Source organism: Malus sylvestris, chromosome 12 (assembly GCF_916048215.2).
Source record: "Malus sylvestris chromosome 12, drMalSylv7.2, whole genome shotgun sequence".
In the NCBI taxonomy this organism is placed as follows: domain Eukaryota; kingdom Viridiplantae; phylum Streptophyta; class Magnoliopsida; order Rosales; family Rosaceae; genus Malus; species Malus sylvestris.
The window spans coordinates 28,682,570-28,703,277 of NC_062271.1; the positions used below are offsets into that span (position 1 = coordinate 28,682,570).

General features: G+C 38.1%; 1 protein-coding gene and 1 pseudogene across 2 annotated transcripts; one reads left to right on the forward strand and one right to left on the reverse strand.

Annotated features, from left to right (window-relative positions):
• Positions 1 to 1,321: 1,321 nt before the first annotated feature.
• On the forward strand, positions 1,322 to 20,693 carry LOC126592333 (putative protease Do-like 14; annotated as a pseudogene).
• LOC126592780 (autophagy-related protein 18a-like) lies at positions 4,250 to 14,196 on the reverse strand. Of its 2 annotated transcripts, none has more exons than XM_050258561.1 (4): positions 13,249 to 14,196; positions 12,661 to 12,868; positions 12,278 to 12,419; positions 4,250 to 4,510 (listed from the first exon to the last, which is right to left on the reverse strand). In XM_050258561.1, exons 1-4 carry the CDS (start codon positions 14,074 to 14,076, stop codon positions 4,411 to 4,413), a joined length of 1,278 nt encoding a protein of 425 aa, XP_050114518.1. In that variant the 5' UTR covers positions 14,077 to 14,196; the 3' UTR covers positions 4,250 to 4,410. The 2 variants fall into 2 exon arrangements, with proteins under 2 accessions (XP_050114518.1, XP_050114519.1); XM_050258562.1 differs by lacking the exon at positions 4,250 to 4,510 and adding an exon at positions 11,912 to 12,192 and having other exon boundaries at positions 13,249 to 14,195.
• Positions 20,694 to 20,708: the final 15 nt, after the last annotated feature.

The following is a 20,708-nucleotide window of genomic DNA, read 5'->3' on the forward strand; positions in this document are numbered from 1 at the left end:
TTGTAAGGTGAGTTAGTAAGATAGACTATGGGGATTGTAAGATTTGAAATGTATGGTTGGGATAACTTTGCTTTGTCGACTAAGGCTGTGAGATGCAGAAAAGATCTCGATTCATGAAAATAACCTTTAATGTGATCTAAAAAAATTGACAATTGTAATGGTAGATGATCGATTGACGCATATTAAAGGACTCGAGAACAGTGTAGGCAAATCAAAAGGATGGAATTACTTTAAAATCATTGCTCAATTGAAGCGGCGGGAAGAAAAAATTCGTGCATGGGTCAATATTTCAAAAGAAGTAACGTTTTTCTAAAATTGTTGTAGATGGAGCTTTACCGTAGTAGCGAAATAAATCATGTTTATGCAAAATAGTGCAAATTCGATTCCTATTGATTTTTCTCAAACTAATAACCAACTATTTAACCCACCAACGTTTTCGCTCATTTAAAAGAAAAAATGATTTGTCACTCAATACTACGATCTTGTGGTATTACTCTTCACTTGGAAGTGAGAGATCTTAAGTTCGAATCTCGTGGATAACTAATTCAATACCAAATTAGGTTGCCCATTATGTGGCTTAGCCGAACTCCTCCTCCCCTTAGGGTAAAAATATCGATGTACTCAAAAAAGAAAAAAAAAAATTTGAAGAGGGTGGAGAAAAGTTTGTTTTCTTGGGCTTCATATGGGAAAAGCCCATTTAAACTTGATGGTTGGTTTGTAGAGCCCATTCAAAACTTCTAGTACGGTCTCTGAGATTTAAGGCGCCGTCAACAAAAGCAGAAGGGCGGGTTTATCGCGGGGTTTTGGTGTATTTTGCGTTCCAGAACTTCCAAACACATTCCAGAAGCTTTCTTCTTCCCTCTACTCATGAACGATTTTCTGGTATTCTCGCACTTTAATTCAAATTATTTTCAAATTTTGTTACTTTTCTAGAAACTTATGAATTTCCCATCTGATTCCGGCAGAGAAAATTTTCAACTCGGAACCGGATTGCCGCCATTGCCGCCGCTGCAGGGTCCGCTTTTTTGTACACCAACGGCAGCAGAAACTCCGGTGAGCTCCAAGTTCTTTTTTTTATGTTTGTTCCATATTGAATTTTGATCTTTTCTTGTTGTCAAACACTTTTTGCTTGCTGGGCAATTGAGGACATGAGAAATCAAATGTTGGGTTTTGATTGATCAAAATATGAATTGAGATCGTGACTCGTTTGAGATGTTTTTGCGCTTAGCATTTATAAACTTTAATTTGAGGCTAAAAATTAGTGTGCTTTTAATCGATTAACTGTGATTAATAGACCATTATTTGTAGCTGTAATTGTTAAATGTCCATATCACTGCTCATGAATTGGGTTTTAGACTATACGGCTTCAGTGTCAATCCCTGCGCCATTGCCCGAATCGCTGCTGCTTCCATGGCAAACGGAGCTATTGGCTCCTCTATTTTCTGTGGGAAGTAGTCCAGTTCCACCATCAGATATAAGGAAGGATATTTATGGTGTTTCCCCATCTGAAGAGACCCCAAAGCCATGTTCTGGATGTTTGGGCAGAGATTCTTTCGCAAAGGCGGCTGCAAAGGTCGGTCCTGCTTTGCATTTTATTTTTCCTACTTTGCTCCACAGGGTAAGCGTACATTTTGGGATGTTTATTTTTCCTACTTTGCATTTTATTTTGAGGTTGTTGTGTATTATATTGTGAAATCGACAATAATGCTAATTTGTCAACTGAGTCTTGTAGGTGCATATGGGATCACTCCGGGAAAGAGTATAGGCTCTGGAACTATTATTAACGAGGACGGTACAATTTTAACATGTGCTCATACTGTAGTTGATTTTTATGGCCTGAGAGCTTCATCAAAAGGGAAGGTTAGAAACTACTTCCCAGTTTTCGTCATTTAAAATATCACATTGTTACATATAGGAAGGGCATGTATTTCAAAGTTTAAAATCATATTTAAAATTGAAAATAATTCATGTTAGGACATTATTAAGGATGTTGTAAAATGGGGTAAGAGTCGTAAGACTGGGTTATGAAATGCAGTAGGTTTGATGTTTGGTGTAACTTGGTACAGGTTCATATCACTTTGCAAGATGGTAGAACATTTGAGGGTACCGTGGTCAATGCAGATTTACAATCCGATGTGGCTATAGTAAAGATCAATTCTAAAACCCCACTGCCAACAGCAAAGCTCGGCAGTTCGCGTAAACTTCAACCTGGGGATTGGGTGATAGCTGTTGGTTGTCCACTTTCACTTCAGAATACTGTCACAGCTGGTATTATAAGGTAAGTTATAATAATTTTGAGTAATAAGGAGTTGTTCTTTTCTTTTACCGGTTATGAAGTGGAACTTCTAGCAACACGAACAATTTCAAGCCTTCCATGTTATGTAGATGATAGATGTTGAGTAAGAAAAGCTAGCGTTGTGTCTTAAATTGACAATGGTAAGCACTAGTTCTTGCCTTTTCCTCATTTTGTTTTCTCCCTGAAATCTAGTTGTGTTGACCGAGAGAACTGATTTGGGTCTTGGTGGAGTGCGGAGAGAGTATTTACAGACAGATTGCGCAATCAATCCGGTATCTCTCTCACTCTTCATTGTGTGTGTCCCTTAATAATGACTATGAAATGTGCCTAAGACTTGGCTCCTTTTTTCTGGTCTCTCACTTGCGTGGTGCAGGGCAATTCTGGGGGGCCCTTGGTGAATATTGACGGAGAAGTGATTGGTGTTAATATTATGAAAGTACTTGCTGCTGATGGATTGAGTTTTGCCTTCCCAATCGATTCAGTCACCAAAATCATAGAGCACTTCAAGAAAAGCGGGTATACTTTCAGCATGAAACTCATTAGTCTAAAGTCATATAAGTCTTTGACAATTTGGTTTCCTTTATCACAATATCTGTGAAGCTAATCGGTCATCTTTGGCAGGAGGGTTGTTCGGCCTTGGGTTGGACTAAAGATGATCGATCTCAATGAGATGATCATCAATCAGCTTAAAGAAAGAGATCCTACATTCCCAAATGTGAAGAAAGGCATTCTAGTGCCTATGGTATGTATACAGTTGCTTCCTTCCTAAATTTATGCACATTTATCCAAATAGTAGCTGAATCTATCCGTGTAGAAAACATATCAGTAGATTCCATCCTATGGCAGTTTCTGAATTGCAAGATTTTTAAATGGCTTCATAGCCAATCTGGTAATAGTGCCTAAGTTGTTTTCCCTACCTTGATATGCATCAGTATTGTCCAAATGGGTACGTGATGTACAAACACAGACACGAGGCTGTTATAGAACGTTGGGATTCAACAAATAACACAATTATTTCCACTGGGTGCTAGGAAACGATGAATAAGATTAATGCACCATGCTCTTACTTTAACTTCATCGTGAATACCTTGACATTGTACATCCAGGGGAACGAACATATTCCTGCTTGATTGTTGAGATGGCTGGATCGCTTGTCTGATAATCTGCCCAATGTTCGTGTAGGTAACTCCTGGATCGCCTGCTGAACGAGCTGGGTTCAGTCCTGGTGATGTTGTTATTGAATTTGATGGAAACGCTGTTGAGAGCATCAAGGAGGTATTGCCATATTAGAACCCGTACAATAATATCGTTACAGTTTGGATTGAAAGTGAATGCTATAGTGTGAAATATTTACAGTCAGTTTTTTGTTGCTGAAATTTGTCTGAGTAGACATCGATAGTATTTGCTCCAAACTTTAGCATATGACTTGGTTATATATATGATTATTCAGTATGATGGTTCATATTATTGGTGAAATTGTGACAGATCATTGAAATAATGGGAGACCGAGTTGGGGTGCCCATCAAGGCAGTCGTTATACGAGCGAGAGACGAGATAGTGACTTTAACAGTGATCCCAGAGGAGTCCAATTCAGATATGTGATTGGAAAAGCATTTACGTTTCGTACAGCCTACCCTATTTAGTGGTTTAAAGCTTTATTGTTGTTGAATGAAAAGCGTTTGTGTACAAGATGTTTGCTGCGTCTGATTCCTGTAATCTCGTGACTAAAAAGTACAAGAGTGTATGCATTAGCCAGCCAGTTTGTACGTGTTCATGTAAGCTCGAAAAAACACTCTCTATATTGATGTGAATCGTTTTGTAACTCAAATATCGTCTATTTCTTCCTTCATTGGACGAATAACGTAGTGTGGACTTGTATCTAATCTTACGTATGTAAATCTCGCAGAAACGTACAGTAATGTTAAAATTGAACTAATCCCGAACGCTGCGAAGTAGAAATTTTGAGGCAAGTTTATTTACAATGTTGAAATGTTGAACAATCTCTAGCACATTCCTCATTTCCTCAGATATTTACGATGTACTAATTTCAACCCTAAGCAATGCAAGGGACAAGAGGACGTAACGTAATAGGAGTCATTACCATAACTGTATATTTACACTACTTCAGAGGTTTCTTCGGGCTTAAGAAAGTTATGGTATTCAATCTGAGTCATCCCTCCTCCGTTTACAGGGTCAAACTGGCATCGGTAGAAGCTGCATTGGTAATCCGATAACTGGATTAGACGAGTAATATTCAGAAGCGGGAAAGAAAAGAACAAACAATATCAAAATCGCTTACCTTCCGTCCATGACAAGAATCACCACCGTGTTCTTCTGGTGGCCAAGGGCAACAGTGTACCGCAGACCTTCCGGCAAGTGATATTTAGCTGCTGACCACTCTGAGCTGAAATACTTTGGCAGCACACCGGAGAAAGATAAACCTAGAATTAAACCGAAAGAGACCAAGATCAGAATCCGCAACTGTTATTCATTTAGAAATTTACGTTAATCTAAAGCGCCTGCGGATTTGGGAACAAATTTTCTTGCCACCAATGCAGCAGACATAGGATATTCCGAGTAACTTTCCTTGCCACCAATGCAGCAGGCATATGATATTCCGAGTAACAGCGTCTGCAAGTTAACCAAAGAGCCCTCCAGTGTAAACTATGCAAAGTATATTACAGTTTTGATTATTATTTTTTATTTACAAATTTTTTCATATAACTTCTATTTTTTCCTATAACTTTTATTTTACAAAATTTGTTTCATATTTTTTTAAATTCCATTTTTTCCTATAACTTCTATTTCGCAAAATTTGTTTCATTTTATTTTAAATTCTTTTTTTTCCTATAACTTCTATTTCACAAAATTTGTTTCATATTTTTTTAAAATTATGTTTCTTTCCTATAACTTCCTAAGCCATTATACAACATTAAATTAAATGAAGTAACATGAAACAACATTAAACAATATGAAACAACATTAAATAACATTAACCAACATACAAATTATACAACATAAAAAAAACAATTAACAACATGAAACTTAAACAAAATTTTTAAAAACATTTAATAACATAAAACTTAAACACTTACTCCATGCTTCTTTTGGCCTAAAGATGTGCAACAAGATCCTGTTGTAGGTACTTATTTGTGGCACGAGAATGTATCATTCTATAGCGCCTCATGTACTCATTTATAGAGATACTACCAGTTTTTGGATTGAAAGGAAAATTAGGCCCATCATATATTTTTGCACGAGCCCTTCTTGACCTATTTGGATCTTCTTGGTCGTCATCGGACTCTCCATCAATATACCTATCTCGCTCATCCTCCATTATCATATTGTGTAATATGATGCAAGACATCATGATGGAGTCTAAATTTTCTTGACTCCTTCTCTTGCCAGTTCGTTGATGATCTTCCATCGTGCTTGTAGAATACCGAAAGTTCTCTCAACATATTTATGGTATGCCTCTTGGTGTAAGGTAAGCAACTTTTCTGCGTCATTCCTAGGGTTTGGAATTGCTTGGACAAGTGTCGCCCACTTTGGGTAGATGTCATATGCCAAGTAATACCCCATATTGTATTGACGGTCGTTGATGTAGTAGTCAAGTTGAGGTGCTTTACCTTTCGTTAAGTTATTGAAGAAGGGTGAACGCCCAAGAACTGTAATGTCATTTTTGGATCTATGGACTCTAAAGAAAGCATGTCAGATCCATGTGTCATATGAGGCAACTGCCTCTAACACAACAGTTGGCTTTCTCGACCTTCCGTTAAAGCCTCATTGCCATCCAGTGGAACAGTTCTTTCAATCCCAATGCATGCAGTCTAATGACCCTATCATGCCCGGAAACCCACGGTCTTCAGCTTTGCGAATGAGCCAATTCAAATTCTTGATTTGGCTCGTAGAGGTACTCGTCTGTGTAAACCTGAACAATTGTGTCACAAAATTGTTTAAGAGGCATGTAGACTTAGACATACCATGGGTTTCATCCATCGAATTAGTTGAGGAGCCATAGGCCATCATTCGGAGTGCAACAGTAACCTTTTGATGAGGTGAGAAACCGGGGCGGCATGCTCTGTCCCGTTTCTGTCCAAAGTACGGATTGACCCGCTGGACATCACGAAGTAAACGCTCGAAGACATGACGCCTCATCCGGAAGCGACGTCTGAAATCCTCTTCTGTGTATACCAAGTTAGGGTTGAAGTAGTTGTTCATTAGATTGGCATGCGTCATCGCTCTGTTTCGTGGTTTGTAACAGCGACCAGTAATAGAGCCACCCATTGAGGTTATTCCTCAGTTGGCTGACACACCATGGCCACAGCTATGGCTGCTCCTCTGTTTTGTTTGTTGTGTCTTACTTGAACTTCTTCATTAGACTCCTCATTTTCTCGTCTCATTTGTGCCAATTTTGCTTCTCTTTTGGAATTGGATGAGGACCCCCAATTGGAATCTGAAGAGGATCCAAAGTTGGAATTCATTGCAAACTTGAATTGAAATAGATTGAATTCAAAGTTGTGTGAATTATATCCCAATATCCACCCTATTTATAACAAAAAAAAATTCAAATTCAACGGCTAGCTGATGTTACTTAGCCATTGAATTTGAATTTAAGTTGTAGTTTTTAAATAATAAATTATATTTGGCTTTATGACCCTTTGACCCTCGGTTGGAGACGGTTTTTTATGACAGGGCTAAAACGAGCCATCTGGCCCTCTGGCCCTCGGTTGGAGACAGAGGCAAATATGGCCCTGTACTGTTCATTAAAATATTAATATCTTGGAGGATCTTGGAGGGCCAGATGGCTAAAACGAGCCATCTGGCCAGCCATCGGTTGGAGATGGCCTTACCTACACAAGATATCAAGTAAGCTCTCAAATATAGCACACAGATCCACAGCTTGTAATGCCACAGATGACACCTAAATTTATGACAAATTGGTTCCCGAATCATGCTTGGACCTTGGTTTTCGGGCTTCGCTCAAACTTCGGCTGCAAGGAAACCGCTACCATGTCGATTTTGAGCCTAAAACCCTTAATCAAGCATGAACTAAATCCTATCAATCATGAATGTCAGACTCATTACTAAGACAAATTGTTCCCAAAAACCAAACTTTGACAAAATTCAGAGGACAATAATTTGATTCAGATTCGAATAAACTTCATAGGCATGAACATTAGCACCCAAAAACACATTAATTTGAAAACATTAAGAAAAAGAATTGAAATTTAAATACCTCTTGTAGTAATGAACCATCCAAAGCATTGAAAATCCAAATCAAAGTCCCTTTACTGATGGCCGTAGCGAGCAGCCGACTGTCCTGAGTGAGCCCCAAGCAAGAAAACGTAGAATCGTGGGCGACAATAAACTTGGTCCGCTTTGACCCGTAATGGTCGACCCGAACTTGACCCTTATGGAGCCCCGGGCAAACCAGCATGGGGTGACCCGAACCCTGCGAGACCTCGTAGAGGCCTTTGGGGTTCGAGATGGTCATGATCTAATGCTTGATCGTTAAGCCGGTGATATTGTAGAGAAAGATTTTGTGCTCCAAAACGACGACGATACGAATAAAGAAGGTGGGAGAGGGCGTTAGATAATCGACAGTTGGTACTTCGTTTTCATGTCGAATCTCTATAACAGTTGACCTCACTTAGTGGAATAAGGTGGTGTTGGTATTGTTGTTGTATACAAGGAATAATTTCTGGGCTGCCATTGCTTGAAGGTCTACGTAATGAGATTAGGGTTTGTTTAAATATTTGGAGTATAGAGTGCGATGAGTTATGGAAATGTTAGATGGACTAGCAATCTATATATGTATCAATATCGATGAGGATGCAAAAAAGGTTAAACATTGATGATAAAAATCAATTGAATTTAACTAATTTTATCGGAACAATTCACCCGAGATATATATATACACACACACAGAGAGCTTAAGGGGAGGGATCCCCATTTTTTGAAAAAAATGGGGATTAGGTGTGGGGCCCACTTCACATCAAATTTCAACGATCCGAACCGTCTATTTTGTTAGTCTCGATTCATAGATCATCCTTGCAAAAATTCAATTCAATCCGAAACCATTTGCCTATTTAATTATCAATATCAAATTTCATATTTTCTTATATAACAAAGTATTCGTTCATTTCCTTGAACCCAATTAGATGTCTTAAACATTTCCAATTTAGCTAATATTTTGCAAGGATGATCTATGAATCGAGACTAACAAAATAGACGGTTCGGATCGTTGAAATTAGATGTGAAGTGGGCCCCACACCTAATCCCCATTTTTTTCAAAAAATGGGGATCCCTCCCCTTAAGCTCTCTGTATATATATATATATATATTGTATATATTGCATGAAAGTGATGCACTTCCAAATTGTTTTTGCTGCTTGTAAGAATCCATATCTTTAGAGGTTAAAAATGAAGTCAAACAAAAATAAACTTCCAAGGGCGAAAAGCATCTTGCACTACCTAAAAGAATGATTGTATAGGAATAAGATTTTCTCCTCTCTAAAATCTCACTCTTCTTATTTTTTCTCACATATTTTTCTCTGTATTGTTCTCCCTATAAAGAAGTTAACACAAAATGTTTAATCGTAAGTGTTCAAATAGAAAGGGACTGGAGGGAAATGAAAAAATGGAAGAGGAGAGCATCTGGATTTAATTGTATATGGTATCTCAACCTTTGAAAGTAGAAAGAGAAAATTAAAGCTGACAAAAAAGAAGGAATAAATAATATTAATATAACAATATCGTAGGAAGTTGAATTCGAATTAGGAAAGACGCTTTTACTGATTGGAATTATATGGCCACCCAGTTCCTGTAAAGCCAACTTAATCTTCAGCTAGAGAAAAAACAGAATAAGCATAGTGGAAGCTACGAGGCACTTTGACAACGTCTAACAAGTAAGAACTCAGTGTCTATGACAACATTGTAGATACATAAAGGCCCCACACAGCAGCATATGTTTTGTCTTCAAATACAAAATATTAACTTACTGTTGTAACACATTTGAATATCTAATTTTTCCAATCTACGACATCCGAATATCTGATGATGTAAATCGGGACCGATTTTGTGTTTTAGAGATTAAGAAACTGCATAACCGAATCATTAACTTCGCCCAAACTAACTTGAAATTATTTCTAAAATATATGGTAGAATATAGTTCCAATAAAAATATATATAAACAAAGAGAAGTGATCGATGCTCATTTATATTCATTTTTTATCTTTGAATTAAATAACCGAAGAAGAATTACGGGACATATATAAACAAAAGTGTGAATAATATACAAAAATCATTCCCAAAACAAGTAGCAGCTATCATCATTTTGATTTTGAATGAAGAATTTGGGTGAAGAAACTCCAAAACTCAACCAAAGTTATATATTTATTTACTTTTAATCTGGACAATTACATTATGTGGACCTGACTATGACATTGTTTATAGTTAGGTTAAGGCATGTGGGGTTCACAACAAAATGTCAAGCCAATTGCTATGGTGTGAACTGAAAGATGCTGATAGTAACTCATGAGGCCAACACTCAAGAAAATGTTTAAATTACTCTCTATATAAATCAGTATTGTGTGAAAGTATAAGTAGGAGAATCTTTATCCAACTTACCTCGTCTTGGAGTTCATGGGGATCTAAGCTAGGCCTTATTTAGGTTAAGGAATTGTTTCTCATTATGATATTGATCATGTAACATCGAACATCTAATTAGGTTATTTAAGTGTCTTCATGTCTATTTATCTAGGTGTTAATTTTTTCTCTTAATTTAATAAGAAATGTGCGTTGAGCTATCATGCATATATAATGTGTAAAACTCTGTATCTTTGATGAGGATATACATTTCGTATTTTACATTGTTCTACTTCGAAAATCTAATATAGTCTACATTTTTATTTACGAACTCTAATGGTAATTAAGAGTAAGTACTATTGTTAAATGTATGATCTTATCAGTTGTCACTAGCTTGTGATCATGAGTGCCTACCATAAAAAGGGTTTTGAGGACTCCTTTCTCCCTTTATTGATTTATTTATATTTAGGTCTCATTTGTGCGTTCAATGTAAGAAAAAAAGAGATGGCATCATTTTCTCCCATCGCTCTACATCACATATCACTACTTTTCCCTGCTGAACTAACCAGAACCGTTGGTAGGGATGGCTTGCTACTTTACCTATTCACACACATATTTTATCTATCACACACGTCTTAATTTTTATTATTTTTCTTTTCAGGTGTATTTTCTATTTTAAATAGAATGTGAATGTTATTTTCTTCCTCAACAAGACTATGTTCTACAAATATATGTGCCACCATAAGAAAAATAATATACAAGAAAATTCTAGCATTTTTGTAAAAATTTGGATAATACTAGGGAAATAATTTTTTTTATTATCAAATAAAATTATTGTTGATAATTAGGTTATTAATTAACTGTCAAATATTAAATTATTTAAAATTTGATTTTCTTAACATTATTCTAGAAATTTTACAGAACTCGTGAGTACTAATTGTTACACTAATAAAAAAAATTGAGGTGGCAATCGAGGTGCGATGGACCTACAATCACAATGCATTATAAATCAATAATCAACTCGCAACCCCTCACAACATGGACCCCACAAGTGCCCACAAATGACGACTCCTTGGAGGATGTCACCAAGTAAGCCGTGGAGATTTTTCTCAAGAGTGTTTGAAACTTCGATTTTTCAATCTTATTTCCCAATAGTATTTGATCACCATATCCTCATAGTGTCGACATGTGTTGCCAGGGAGATGCTTTGGTACAAAGAGTTTGCGAATTGTGTGAGAAAATCTCAAACCCTCCCAAGATGTCGACATGCTCTTCACCCAACTCGTTCTCACATGCATGCCACCAAGTCCAATCGATGTTTCCAAGTTATGCCAAGGGGTGCAAGAAATAAGGTCCAACCTTATAAGGCTATGTGGAGAGGCAGAAGTAAATCCATCTTAGGTCGTGGAAAAATAACGAGTTTGATTCGTCTCATCATTTTCTTTCCATAAAGATATTTTGGATTTAAATGGACTCTGGAAACTCCTAAAACACTATTTCATTGAAATTTACAGAATTAGCTGTAATTCTGGAAACTCCTAACAACATCATAAAGATATTCATATTATTGGTGAAATTGTGACAGATCATTGAAATAATGGGAGACCGAGTCGGGGTGCCCATCGAGGCAGTCGTTAATTGAGCGAGGGACGAGATAGTGACTTTAACAATGATCCCAGATGAGTCCAATTCAGATATGTGATTGGAAAGCGTTTAGGTTTCATACAGCCGACCCAATTGAATGGTTTAAAGCTTTATTGTTGTTGAATGAAAAGCGTTTGTGTACAAGATGTTTGCTATGTCTGATTCCTGTAATCCCGTGACTAAAAAGTACAAGAGTGTATGCATTAGCCAGCCAATTTGTACGTGTTCATGTAAGCTCAAAAAAACACTCTCTATATTGATGTGAATCGTTTTGTAACTCAAATATCGTCTATTTCTTCCTTCATTGGATGAAGAACGTAACGTGGACTTGTATCTAATCTTACGTATGTAAATCTCGCAGAAACATACAGTAAGGTCAAAATTGAACTAATCCCGAACGCTGCGAAGCAGAAATTTGGAGACAAGTTTATTTACAATGTTGAAATGTTGAACAATCTCTAGCACATTCCTCATTTCCTCAGATATGTACTAATTTCAACCCTAAGCAATGCAAGGGACAAAAGGACGCAACGTAATAGGAGTCATTACCATAACTGTATATTTACACTACTTCAGGAGGTTTCTTCGGGCTTAAGAAAGTTATGGGATTCAATCTGACTCATCCCTCCTCCGTTTACGGGGTCAAACTGGCATCGGTAGAAGCTGCATTGGTAATCCGATAACTGGATTAGACGAGTAATATTCAGAAGCAGGAAAGAAAAGAACAAACAATATCAAAATCGCTTACCTTCCGTCCATGCCAAGGATCACCACCGTGTTCGTCTGGTGGCCAAAGGCAACAGTGTACCGCAGACCTTCCGGCAAGTGATATTTAGCTACTGACCACTCTGAGCTGAAATACTTTGGCAGCACACCGGAGAAAGATAAACCTAGAATGAAACCGAAAGAGACCAAGATCAGAATCCGCAACTGTTATTCATTTAGAAATTTACGTTAATCTAAAACGCCTGCGGATTTGGGAACAAATTTCCTTGCCACCAATGCAGCAGACGTAGGATATTCCGAGTAACTTTCCTTGCCACCAATGCAGCAGGCATAGGATATTCCGATTAACAGCGTCTGCAAGTTAACCGAAGAGCCCTCCAGTATAAACTATGCAAAGTATATTACCTTTCATGAAGGAGAGAGATGAAATGCCCAACAGACTCGGGTGACTGGATTCTGATGAACTGCCTGATCTCTCACCCCCCAAGGATCCCGAATCAACCTTAACGCTGAAAACATGGACGGTGCCCTTGTCACTTGACGCAGCTAGCCATTGTGCACCGGAGGAGAAAGCAAGACTGAAAATCTCCGCTCTCTCAGCTCCTCTCCTCACCTACACAAGATACCAAGTAAGCTCTCAAATATAGCACAGAGCTCCACAGCTTGTAATGCCACAGATGACACCTAAATTTATGACAAATTGGTTCCCGAATCATGCTTGGTTTTAGGGCTTCGCTCAAACTTCGGTTGCAAGGAAACCGCTACCATGTCGATTTTGAGCCTAAAACCCTTAATCAAGCATGAACCAAATCCTATCAATCATGAATGTCAGACTCATTACTGAGACAAATTGTTCCCAAAAACCAAACTTTGACAAAACTTCATAGGACAGTTATTTTATTCGGATTCAAATAAACTTCATAGGCATGAACATTAGCACCCAAAAACACATTAATTTGAAAACATTAAGAAAAAGAATTGAAATTTAAATACCTCTTGTAGTAATGAACCATCCAAAGCATTGAAAATCCGAATCAAAGTCCCTTTACTGCTGGCCGTAGCGAGCAGCCGGCCGTCCTGCGTGAGCCCCAAGCAAGAGAGCGCATAATTGTGGGCGCCAATAAATATGGTCCGCTTTGACCCGTAATGGTCGACCCGAACTTGACCCTTATGGAGCCCCGGGCACACCAGCACGGGGTGACCCGAACTCTGCGAGACCTCGCAGAGTCCTTTGGGGTTCGAGATGGTCATGATCTGATGCTCGAGCGTTCCGGTGACACTGTAGAGAAAGATTTGGTGCTCCAAAACGACGACGATTCGGTCGCCGCGGAGCCTGACGCCTCTGACCTCCGATCGGAAAACGAGCTCGCCGTAGCACCGCGACTCGTCGTTGTCCCACATCATGACTTTGTTGGGCGGGTAAATCGGGTCCGGACCGCCGCCGACTAGGGCGAGGATTGGGTAGCGGAATAGCATTTGGACCATTCCGACGCCCTGCTGACCGGAATCGCGGCGTAAGAGCTCGCGGATGGGGTCGCAGTTGTAGACGCGGAAGCCGGAGTCCGTGGCGACGGAGAAGCAGCCGTGGTCCTGGTTGAAGGACAGGTTGTGGATCTTGGGGATTTGGTTCGGGTTCGGGTTCGGGCCTGGGCTTGGGTATTGGGTGGAGAGAGAGTGGGAGTCGCCGGGTTCGGAATCGGAGGCCGAATTGGGAGGCTGCTGTGACTGAGGCTGCGGGTGCGCCATGTTGGGTGTGTTGAGTAAATCGGGAGTCCAGTCTAGAAGGACGAATTGAAAAGGAGGGGAGGAGACGGCGGTCATGGCCTAATCAAATTACGGTGGCCGGCGAAGTGTTGGAAATTTGGGATTTTTATACAAATTTTAGGACAATTGAAGATTTTTGTCTGGTTTTTGCTGTAAAGCTTTGGACTTTGAAGTGTGCATGAAAATATTTATAGCTAGTGTTTGCACCTGAAATGTGTACCATTTTACTTATTTGGGTATTGGGCAACGATTGTCTGCCCTCCAACTGGTGTCCTTCCATACCCTACTGTTTGTGTGGTCACGGTTAAGCCATGTTAACATTTTATATTTCATTGTTGTCCTATTATCTCTATAAAAAAAAATATAAAATGTTGACGTGGCTTAACCGTGACCACACAAAACAGGAGGACACGGAAGGGCACGGAAGTGGGAGGGCAGACAATCCTTGTCCTTGGGTGTTTGGGTAAAATATGACATTTGGAGGATGATGAGACAAAACATTGAACTTTGATGGATATTTGGCTTTGGATGGGAGACATCATGCAGACAATCCTGCAAAGAACATGTGAAAGAAGCCACATTGCTTCTTTTAAATGTTAGTTTATTACAAGTGGTGGAGATGTGAGGTGAAATCATGTGGTGAAATACAAACTTGCTTATTTTATTATTTCACAATGCAACCTGGCCAAACTTCTTTCGGGCAAGTTCATTGTTCTTAGCAAGGGGACTTTTTAAGATCTCTATATATAGTAGCAAAGGCAGAAGGATTATGGACACTCAACCAATCAAACAAATAAATACACAAACTCTGCTCAAGCCAGATTTGCATACGAAGCTATATTTAGCCCCCAACCTCAATCCTTTTTAGGATCAGCCCTCACAAAAGTCATCTTTTGTCTAGTTTAATAGCTCTGCTGCTCACCAGTAGTATCGATCTCATTTGTAGTCTTTATGTACAACTCATTTCCAGTCATTTAATCTACAAGCAATCAACAATATTAGTCATTCACTTGCCTTTGTCATTTACATTTCCAGCAACCTTGCCATTTACATTTCCAGCAACCTTGCCATTTACATATTGTTTCATCTCTCCATATAAGTAAAGTCCTTATCTTTAAGGCAAGCCACTCCCATTCAATGACACAATCTCTTGGTTCGAAGTCAATATCAGGCGCAACCTCAATCATTCAAAACTCGTCTACTAGCGGCATCTAGTAGTAGCACGCCTGCACTCACCAATCTCATGTTTGAGTAAATTCCCGGTATGCCCGCGAGGCCCATGGCGAATTTAGGGAACGAATATCATGCAAAATAAATAATTTTAAAATCCGAATTTGCTATGAACAATATTTGTTTTACCTTCTCAGTTTATGACACGTAAAATGTTTTGACAACAAACCTTGTTTTTTTATTTTTTTAAGGAGACTAGTTGGTATCTTCACTAAGACAGTTAGTCATTATGAGGGATGTGAAGGCTCATCGGACGATTCATGAGCGCCAAGAATTGAACCCAGAACGTGCTGGTGTGAAATACAACCTAAAATTTGTCCTCGAACATTGGGTCACCTATGCCTATTTGTTTTAGAAATTATTAGCAATTCAATGGAACTTTCTCAAAGTGAGAATGTCTATTACCTCATGTTTTTTGTACATATTTTATAATATTGATAAAAAAATTACCATTAAATAGTGAAGTGACAAAAAATTCATACAAAATCTTACTTTTGAAAAGAATTTCTTTAGCATTTCTCTTTTATTTTTGCACAAGTTAAATCACAACATATATATTATTACATTATGAAAGTTACTAAAGAGTATTTTAGGTATAAATTAGAATAAAATAAAGAGTAGTTCGTTGATTACGGGTTTGTAATTATGTGCTAAATTAGCAATGACATTATCTATGTTGTAGGCTTCATAGCGATAAAGAGAGATCTATCAACTATCAACTAATTATTTAATCAAGTATATCACAATGGGTTTCATATTCAGTCTTTCAAGGACGAAGAAGACTCACAGAGGTATTTCAGCCTCTCTCTAGTCACCATCATGTAATTCACCCAGCTATAAGAATCGAACGCAGGACATGTGGTATGAAATAGGAGTATGAAATTCGTTCACAACCACTGAACCACTTCATAGGGATTCTAGTATATGGGTTAATTTTTTGAGATTTTCCTTTCCTTTTGAAAAAATATTATTAGAATAATTTTCCTGTTTTTAATAGGAAATTCTCACTTACATGGATCTAAATCCAAACGAGTTGGGAATTACATAAGTATTCAATTTTGAGGGTAATATGTGGGATAGATCATAGATAATATATGAGATTGGTACTATGTGCATAAGCAATTCAGGGTAGAGATTATATTATATTTAGGTTGAAACTTGACATGGATGGGCAAACCATCAACCAAAACTAACTGAATAAATAATGGGGTTGAGGTAGGGTTGGATTTGGGCGAATTTTTAGTTTGTTCTAACTTGTCTGTTCAGATTTAAAATCAAGTTAGATATAGATGGATTCGAGTTGACACAACCCAAAGTTGCACCCTTAGTGAGGAGCATATTTTTACTAGGAAATATCCCATACGAATTTGGCGAAAGATGATAATAGGTAGACCAATTTTTTAGAACAAATTCGTAAACTGTATGATGTGTCACATATTTTAAAGGAAACTATTATTGACACTCCTAAAATGTTTTTTTCTTTCTGAACATAGAGAGTTTTGACCGTAACATAAAAATTTTGAAATACCAATAATAATTTATATATAAAATTAGCACGTTAAAATATTTAATTCAATTATTAACAATCACGTCATATAATTTATGCAATATAATTTAAATAGAATGGGACCTCCAACTTACCCGTTTGGCAAATATGTCCAACAATTAGGCAAGTGACCATTTTTTACAGTGGTGAAAAGGTGTTGAGCTCCTCACATGATGATATAAGTTCAAATCTCGTCGATAACTAATCTAACATCTAATGTAACAAAATCTATCGTTTAACCAAAAAATAAAAAATAAAAAAAATGTCAACACTTACAAATTTTCACCTAACAGCCACTATTTCACTCTCGAGGTTGAACAAAAAATCCCCAATTATCCAAAACCATCACCAACTAGGATTTTCTTTAGGGTTTAATCAAATTCCATCGACGCTTCTCGCCTGAATCAATCTCTACTGCAAATCAATCGCAATGGCTCGTAACGAAGAGAAAGCGCAGTCGATGCTCAATCGATTCATTACCCTCAAAGCCGAAGAGAATGTCCCCAATTCATTACCCTGCGGCGGCTGCCGATTCAGCTTCTGATGTTGAGGAAAATGTCCCCAATTCCTCCAATGCTCCGAGGAGCCCGTCGTCTGGTGTTTCTGGTTTATCAAGAACTACATGATCATGAATGTCAGTGACTGGGTAGGGAAGTTAGGTAATTTAGTCTGTTTTGGATTTTGGTTAATGGGTAATCACTGGTTTAGTGAGTAGTGCTCAAATGGGACTTGTAGAGGGTTGGATATACTCTGGGCAGCCTCCAATGGATTTTTCTTGCTTTTGTGAATGGAAATGGAGATCAAAATGCAAACTTTTTGGTGAAAATTTGACTTTTCGAAATGCAAGCGGTTGTACACATTGCCTGTCGAATTAGCCTACCTCACATATGCAACTAATAACGTTCTTCTAATTTCTCCTTTGTCTTTGAATTTGGCTTCGAGACCCAATTTTCTAAACATGCCAATATGTTTCAATGGTCAATTTGATCTCTTTTCAGTTAGCTTTCTCCATGCGAACAAATGAAAATAGAATTAAGATTCTCTTCGGATCTCGTAGTCCATAGCCAACGGATAGCGTAATTTGGGTCGTTCAAGAGTTAGATTCGAACCTTTAGGTTTTATAAAGTGAGTTAGTAAGATGGACTATGGGGGTCGTAAAATTTGAAATGTATGGTTGGGATTACTTTGTTTGTCGACTCCAAACTCTGAGATGCAGAGAAGATTTCGATTCATGAAAATAACCTTTACTGTGATATAAAAAAAATTGACAGTTGTAATGGTAGATGGTCGATTGACGCGTCTTAAAGGACTTGAGAATAGCGTAGGCAAATCAAAAGGATGTAATTAATTTAAAATCATTGCTCAACTGAAGCAGCGAGAAGAGAAAATTCGTGCATGGGTTAGTATTTCAAAAGAAGTAACGTTTTTCTAAAAATTGTTGTAGATGGAGTTTTACCGTAGTAGCGAAAGAAATCATGTTTATGCAAAATAGTGCGGATTCAATTCCTACTGATTTTTTTTTCAAATTAATAACCAACTATTTAACCTACCGACATTTTCGCTCATTTAAAAGAAATAATGGTTTTGAGGAGGGGGGGAGAGAAGTTTGTTTTCTTGGATTTCATATGGGAAAAGCCCATTTAAACTTGTACGGTCTCTGAGATTTAAGGCGCCGTCAACAAAAGCAAAAGGGCGGGTTTATCGCGGGGTTTTGGTGTATTTTGCGTTCCAGAACTTCCAAACACATTCCAGAAGCTTTCTTCTTCACTCTACTCATCAACCAATTTCTGGTATTATCGCACTTTAATTCAAATTAATTTTAAATTTTGTTACTTTTCTTGAAAGTTTTGAATTTCCCATCTGATTCCGTCAGAGAAAATTTTCAACTCGGAACCGGATTGCAGCCATTGCCGCCGCTGCAGGGTCGGCTTTTTTTTACACCAACGGCAGCAGAAACTCCGGTGAGCTCCAAGTTCTTTTTTTTTGTTTGTTCCATATTGAATTTTGATCTTTTCTTGTTGTCAAACACTTTTTGCTTGCTGGGTAATTGAGGACATTAGAAATCAAATGTTGGGTTTTGATTGATCAAAATTTGAATTGAGATTGTGATTCGTTTGAGATGTTTTTGGCGTTAATATTTATAAACTTTAATTTGAGGCTAAAAATTAGTGTGCTTTTGATCGATTAACTGTGATTATAGACCATAATTTGTAGCTGTAATAATCATATCATTGCTCATGAATTGGGTTTTAGATTATAAGGCATCAGTGTCAATCCCTGCGCCATTGTGTGAATCACTGTGGCTTCCATGGCAAACGGAGCTATTGGCTCCTCTATGTCCCGTAGAAAGAGTCCAGTTCCATCATCAGATATAAGGAAGGATATTTCTGGTGTTTCCCCGTCTGAAGAGACCCCAAAGCCATGTTCTGGATGTTTGGGCAGAGATTCTTTCGCAAAGGCGGCTGCGAAGGTCGGTCCTGCTGTTGTCAACATCTCTGCTCCACAGGGTAAGAGTCGTAGGACTGAGTTATGAAATGCAGTAGGTTTGAGGTTTGGTGTAACTTGGTAAAGGTTCATATCACTTTGCAAGATGGTAGAACATTTGAGGGTACCGTGGTCAATGCAGATTTACAATCAGATGTGGCTATAGTAAAGATCAATTCTAAAACCCCACTGCCAACAGCAAGGCTCGGCAGTTCACGTAAACTTCAACCTGGGGATTGGGTGATAGCTGTTGGTTGTCCACTTTCACTTCAGAATACTGTCACAGCTGGTATTATAAGGTAAGTTATAATAATTTTGAGTAATAAGGAGTTGTTCTTTTCTTTTACCAGTTATGAAGTGGAACTTCTAGCAACACGAACAATTTCAAGCTTTCCATGTTATGTAGATGATAGATGTTGAGTAAGAAAAGCTAGCGTTGTGTCTTAAATTGACAATGGTAAGCACTATTTCTTGCCTTTTCCTCATTTTGTTTTCTCCCTGAAATCTAGTTGTGTTGACCGAAAGAGCACTGATTTGGGTCTTGGTGGAGTGCGGAGAGAGTATTTACAGACAGATTGCGCAATCAATCCGGTATCTCTCTCACTCTTCATTGTGTGTGTCCCTTAATAATGACTATGAAATGTGCCTAAGACTTGGCTCCTTTTTTCTGGTCTCTCACTTGCGTGGTGCAGGGCAATTCTGGGGGGCCCTTGGTGAATATTGACGGAGAAGTGATTGGTGTTAATATTATGAAAGTACTTGCTGCTGATGGATTGAGTTTTGCCTTCCCAATCGATTCAGTCACCAAAATCATAGAGCACTTCAAGAAAAGCGGGTATACTTTCAGCATGAAACTCATTAGTCTAAAGTCATATAAGTCTTTGACAATTTGGTTTCCTTTATCACAATATCTGTGAAGCTAATCGGTCATCTTTGGCAGGAGGGTTGTTCGGCCTTGGGTTGGACTAAAATTTGTCTGGGTAGACATCGATAGTATTTGCTCCAAACTTTAGCATATGACTTGGTTATATGATTATTCAGTATGATGGTTCATATTATTGGTGAAATTGTGACAGATCATTGAAATAATGGGAGACCGAGTCAGGGTGCCCATCAAGGCAGTCGTTATACGAGCGAGAGACGAGATAGTGACTTTAACAGTGATCCCAGAGGAGTCCAATTCAGATATGTGATTGGAAAGCGTTTAGGTTTCATATAGCCGACCTTATTTAGTGGTTTAAAGCTTTATTGTTGTTGAATGAAAAGCGTTTGTGTACAAGATGTTTGCTGTGTCTGATTCCTGTAATCCTGTGACTAAAAAGTACAAGAGTGTATGCATTAACCAGCCAGTTTGTACGTGTTCATGTAAGCTCGAAAAAACACTATATTGATGTGAATCGTTTTGTAACTAAAACATCGTCTATTTCTT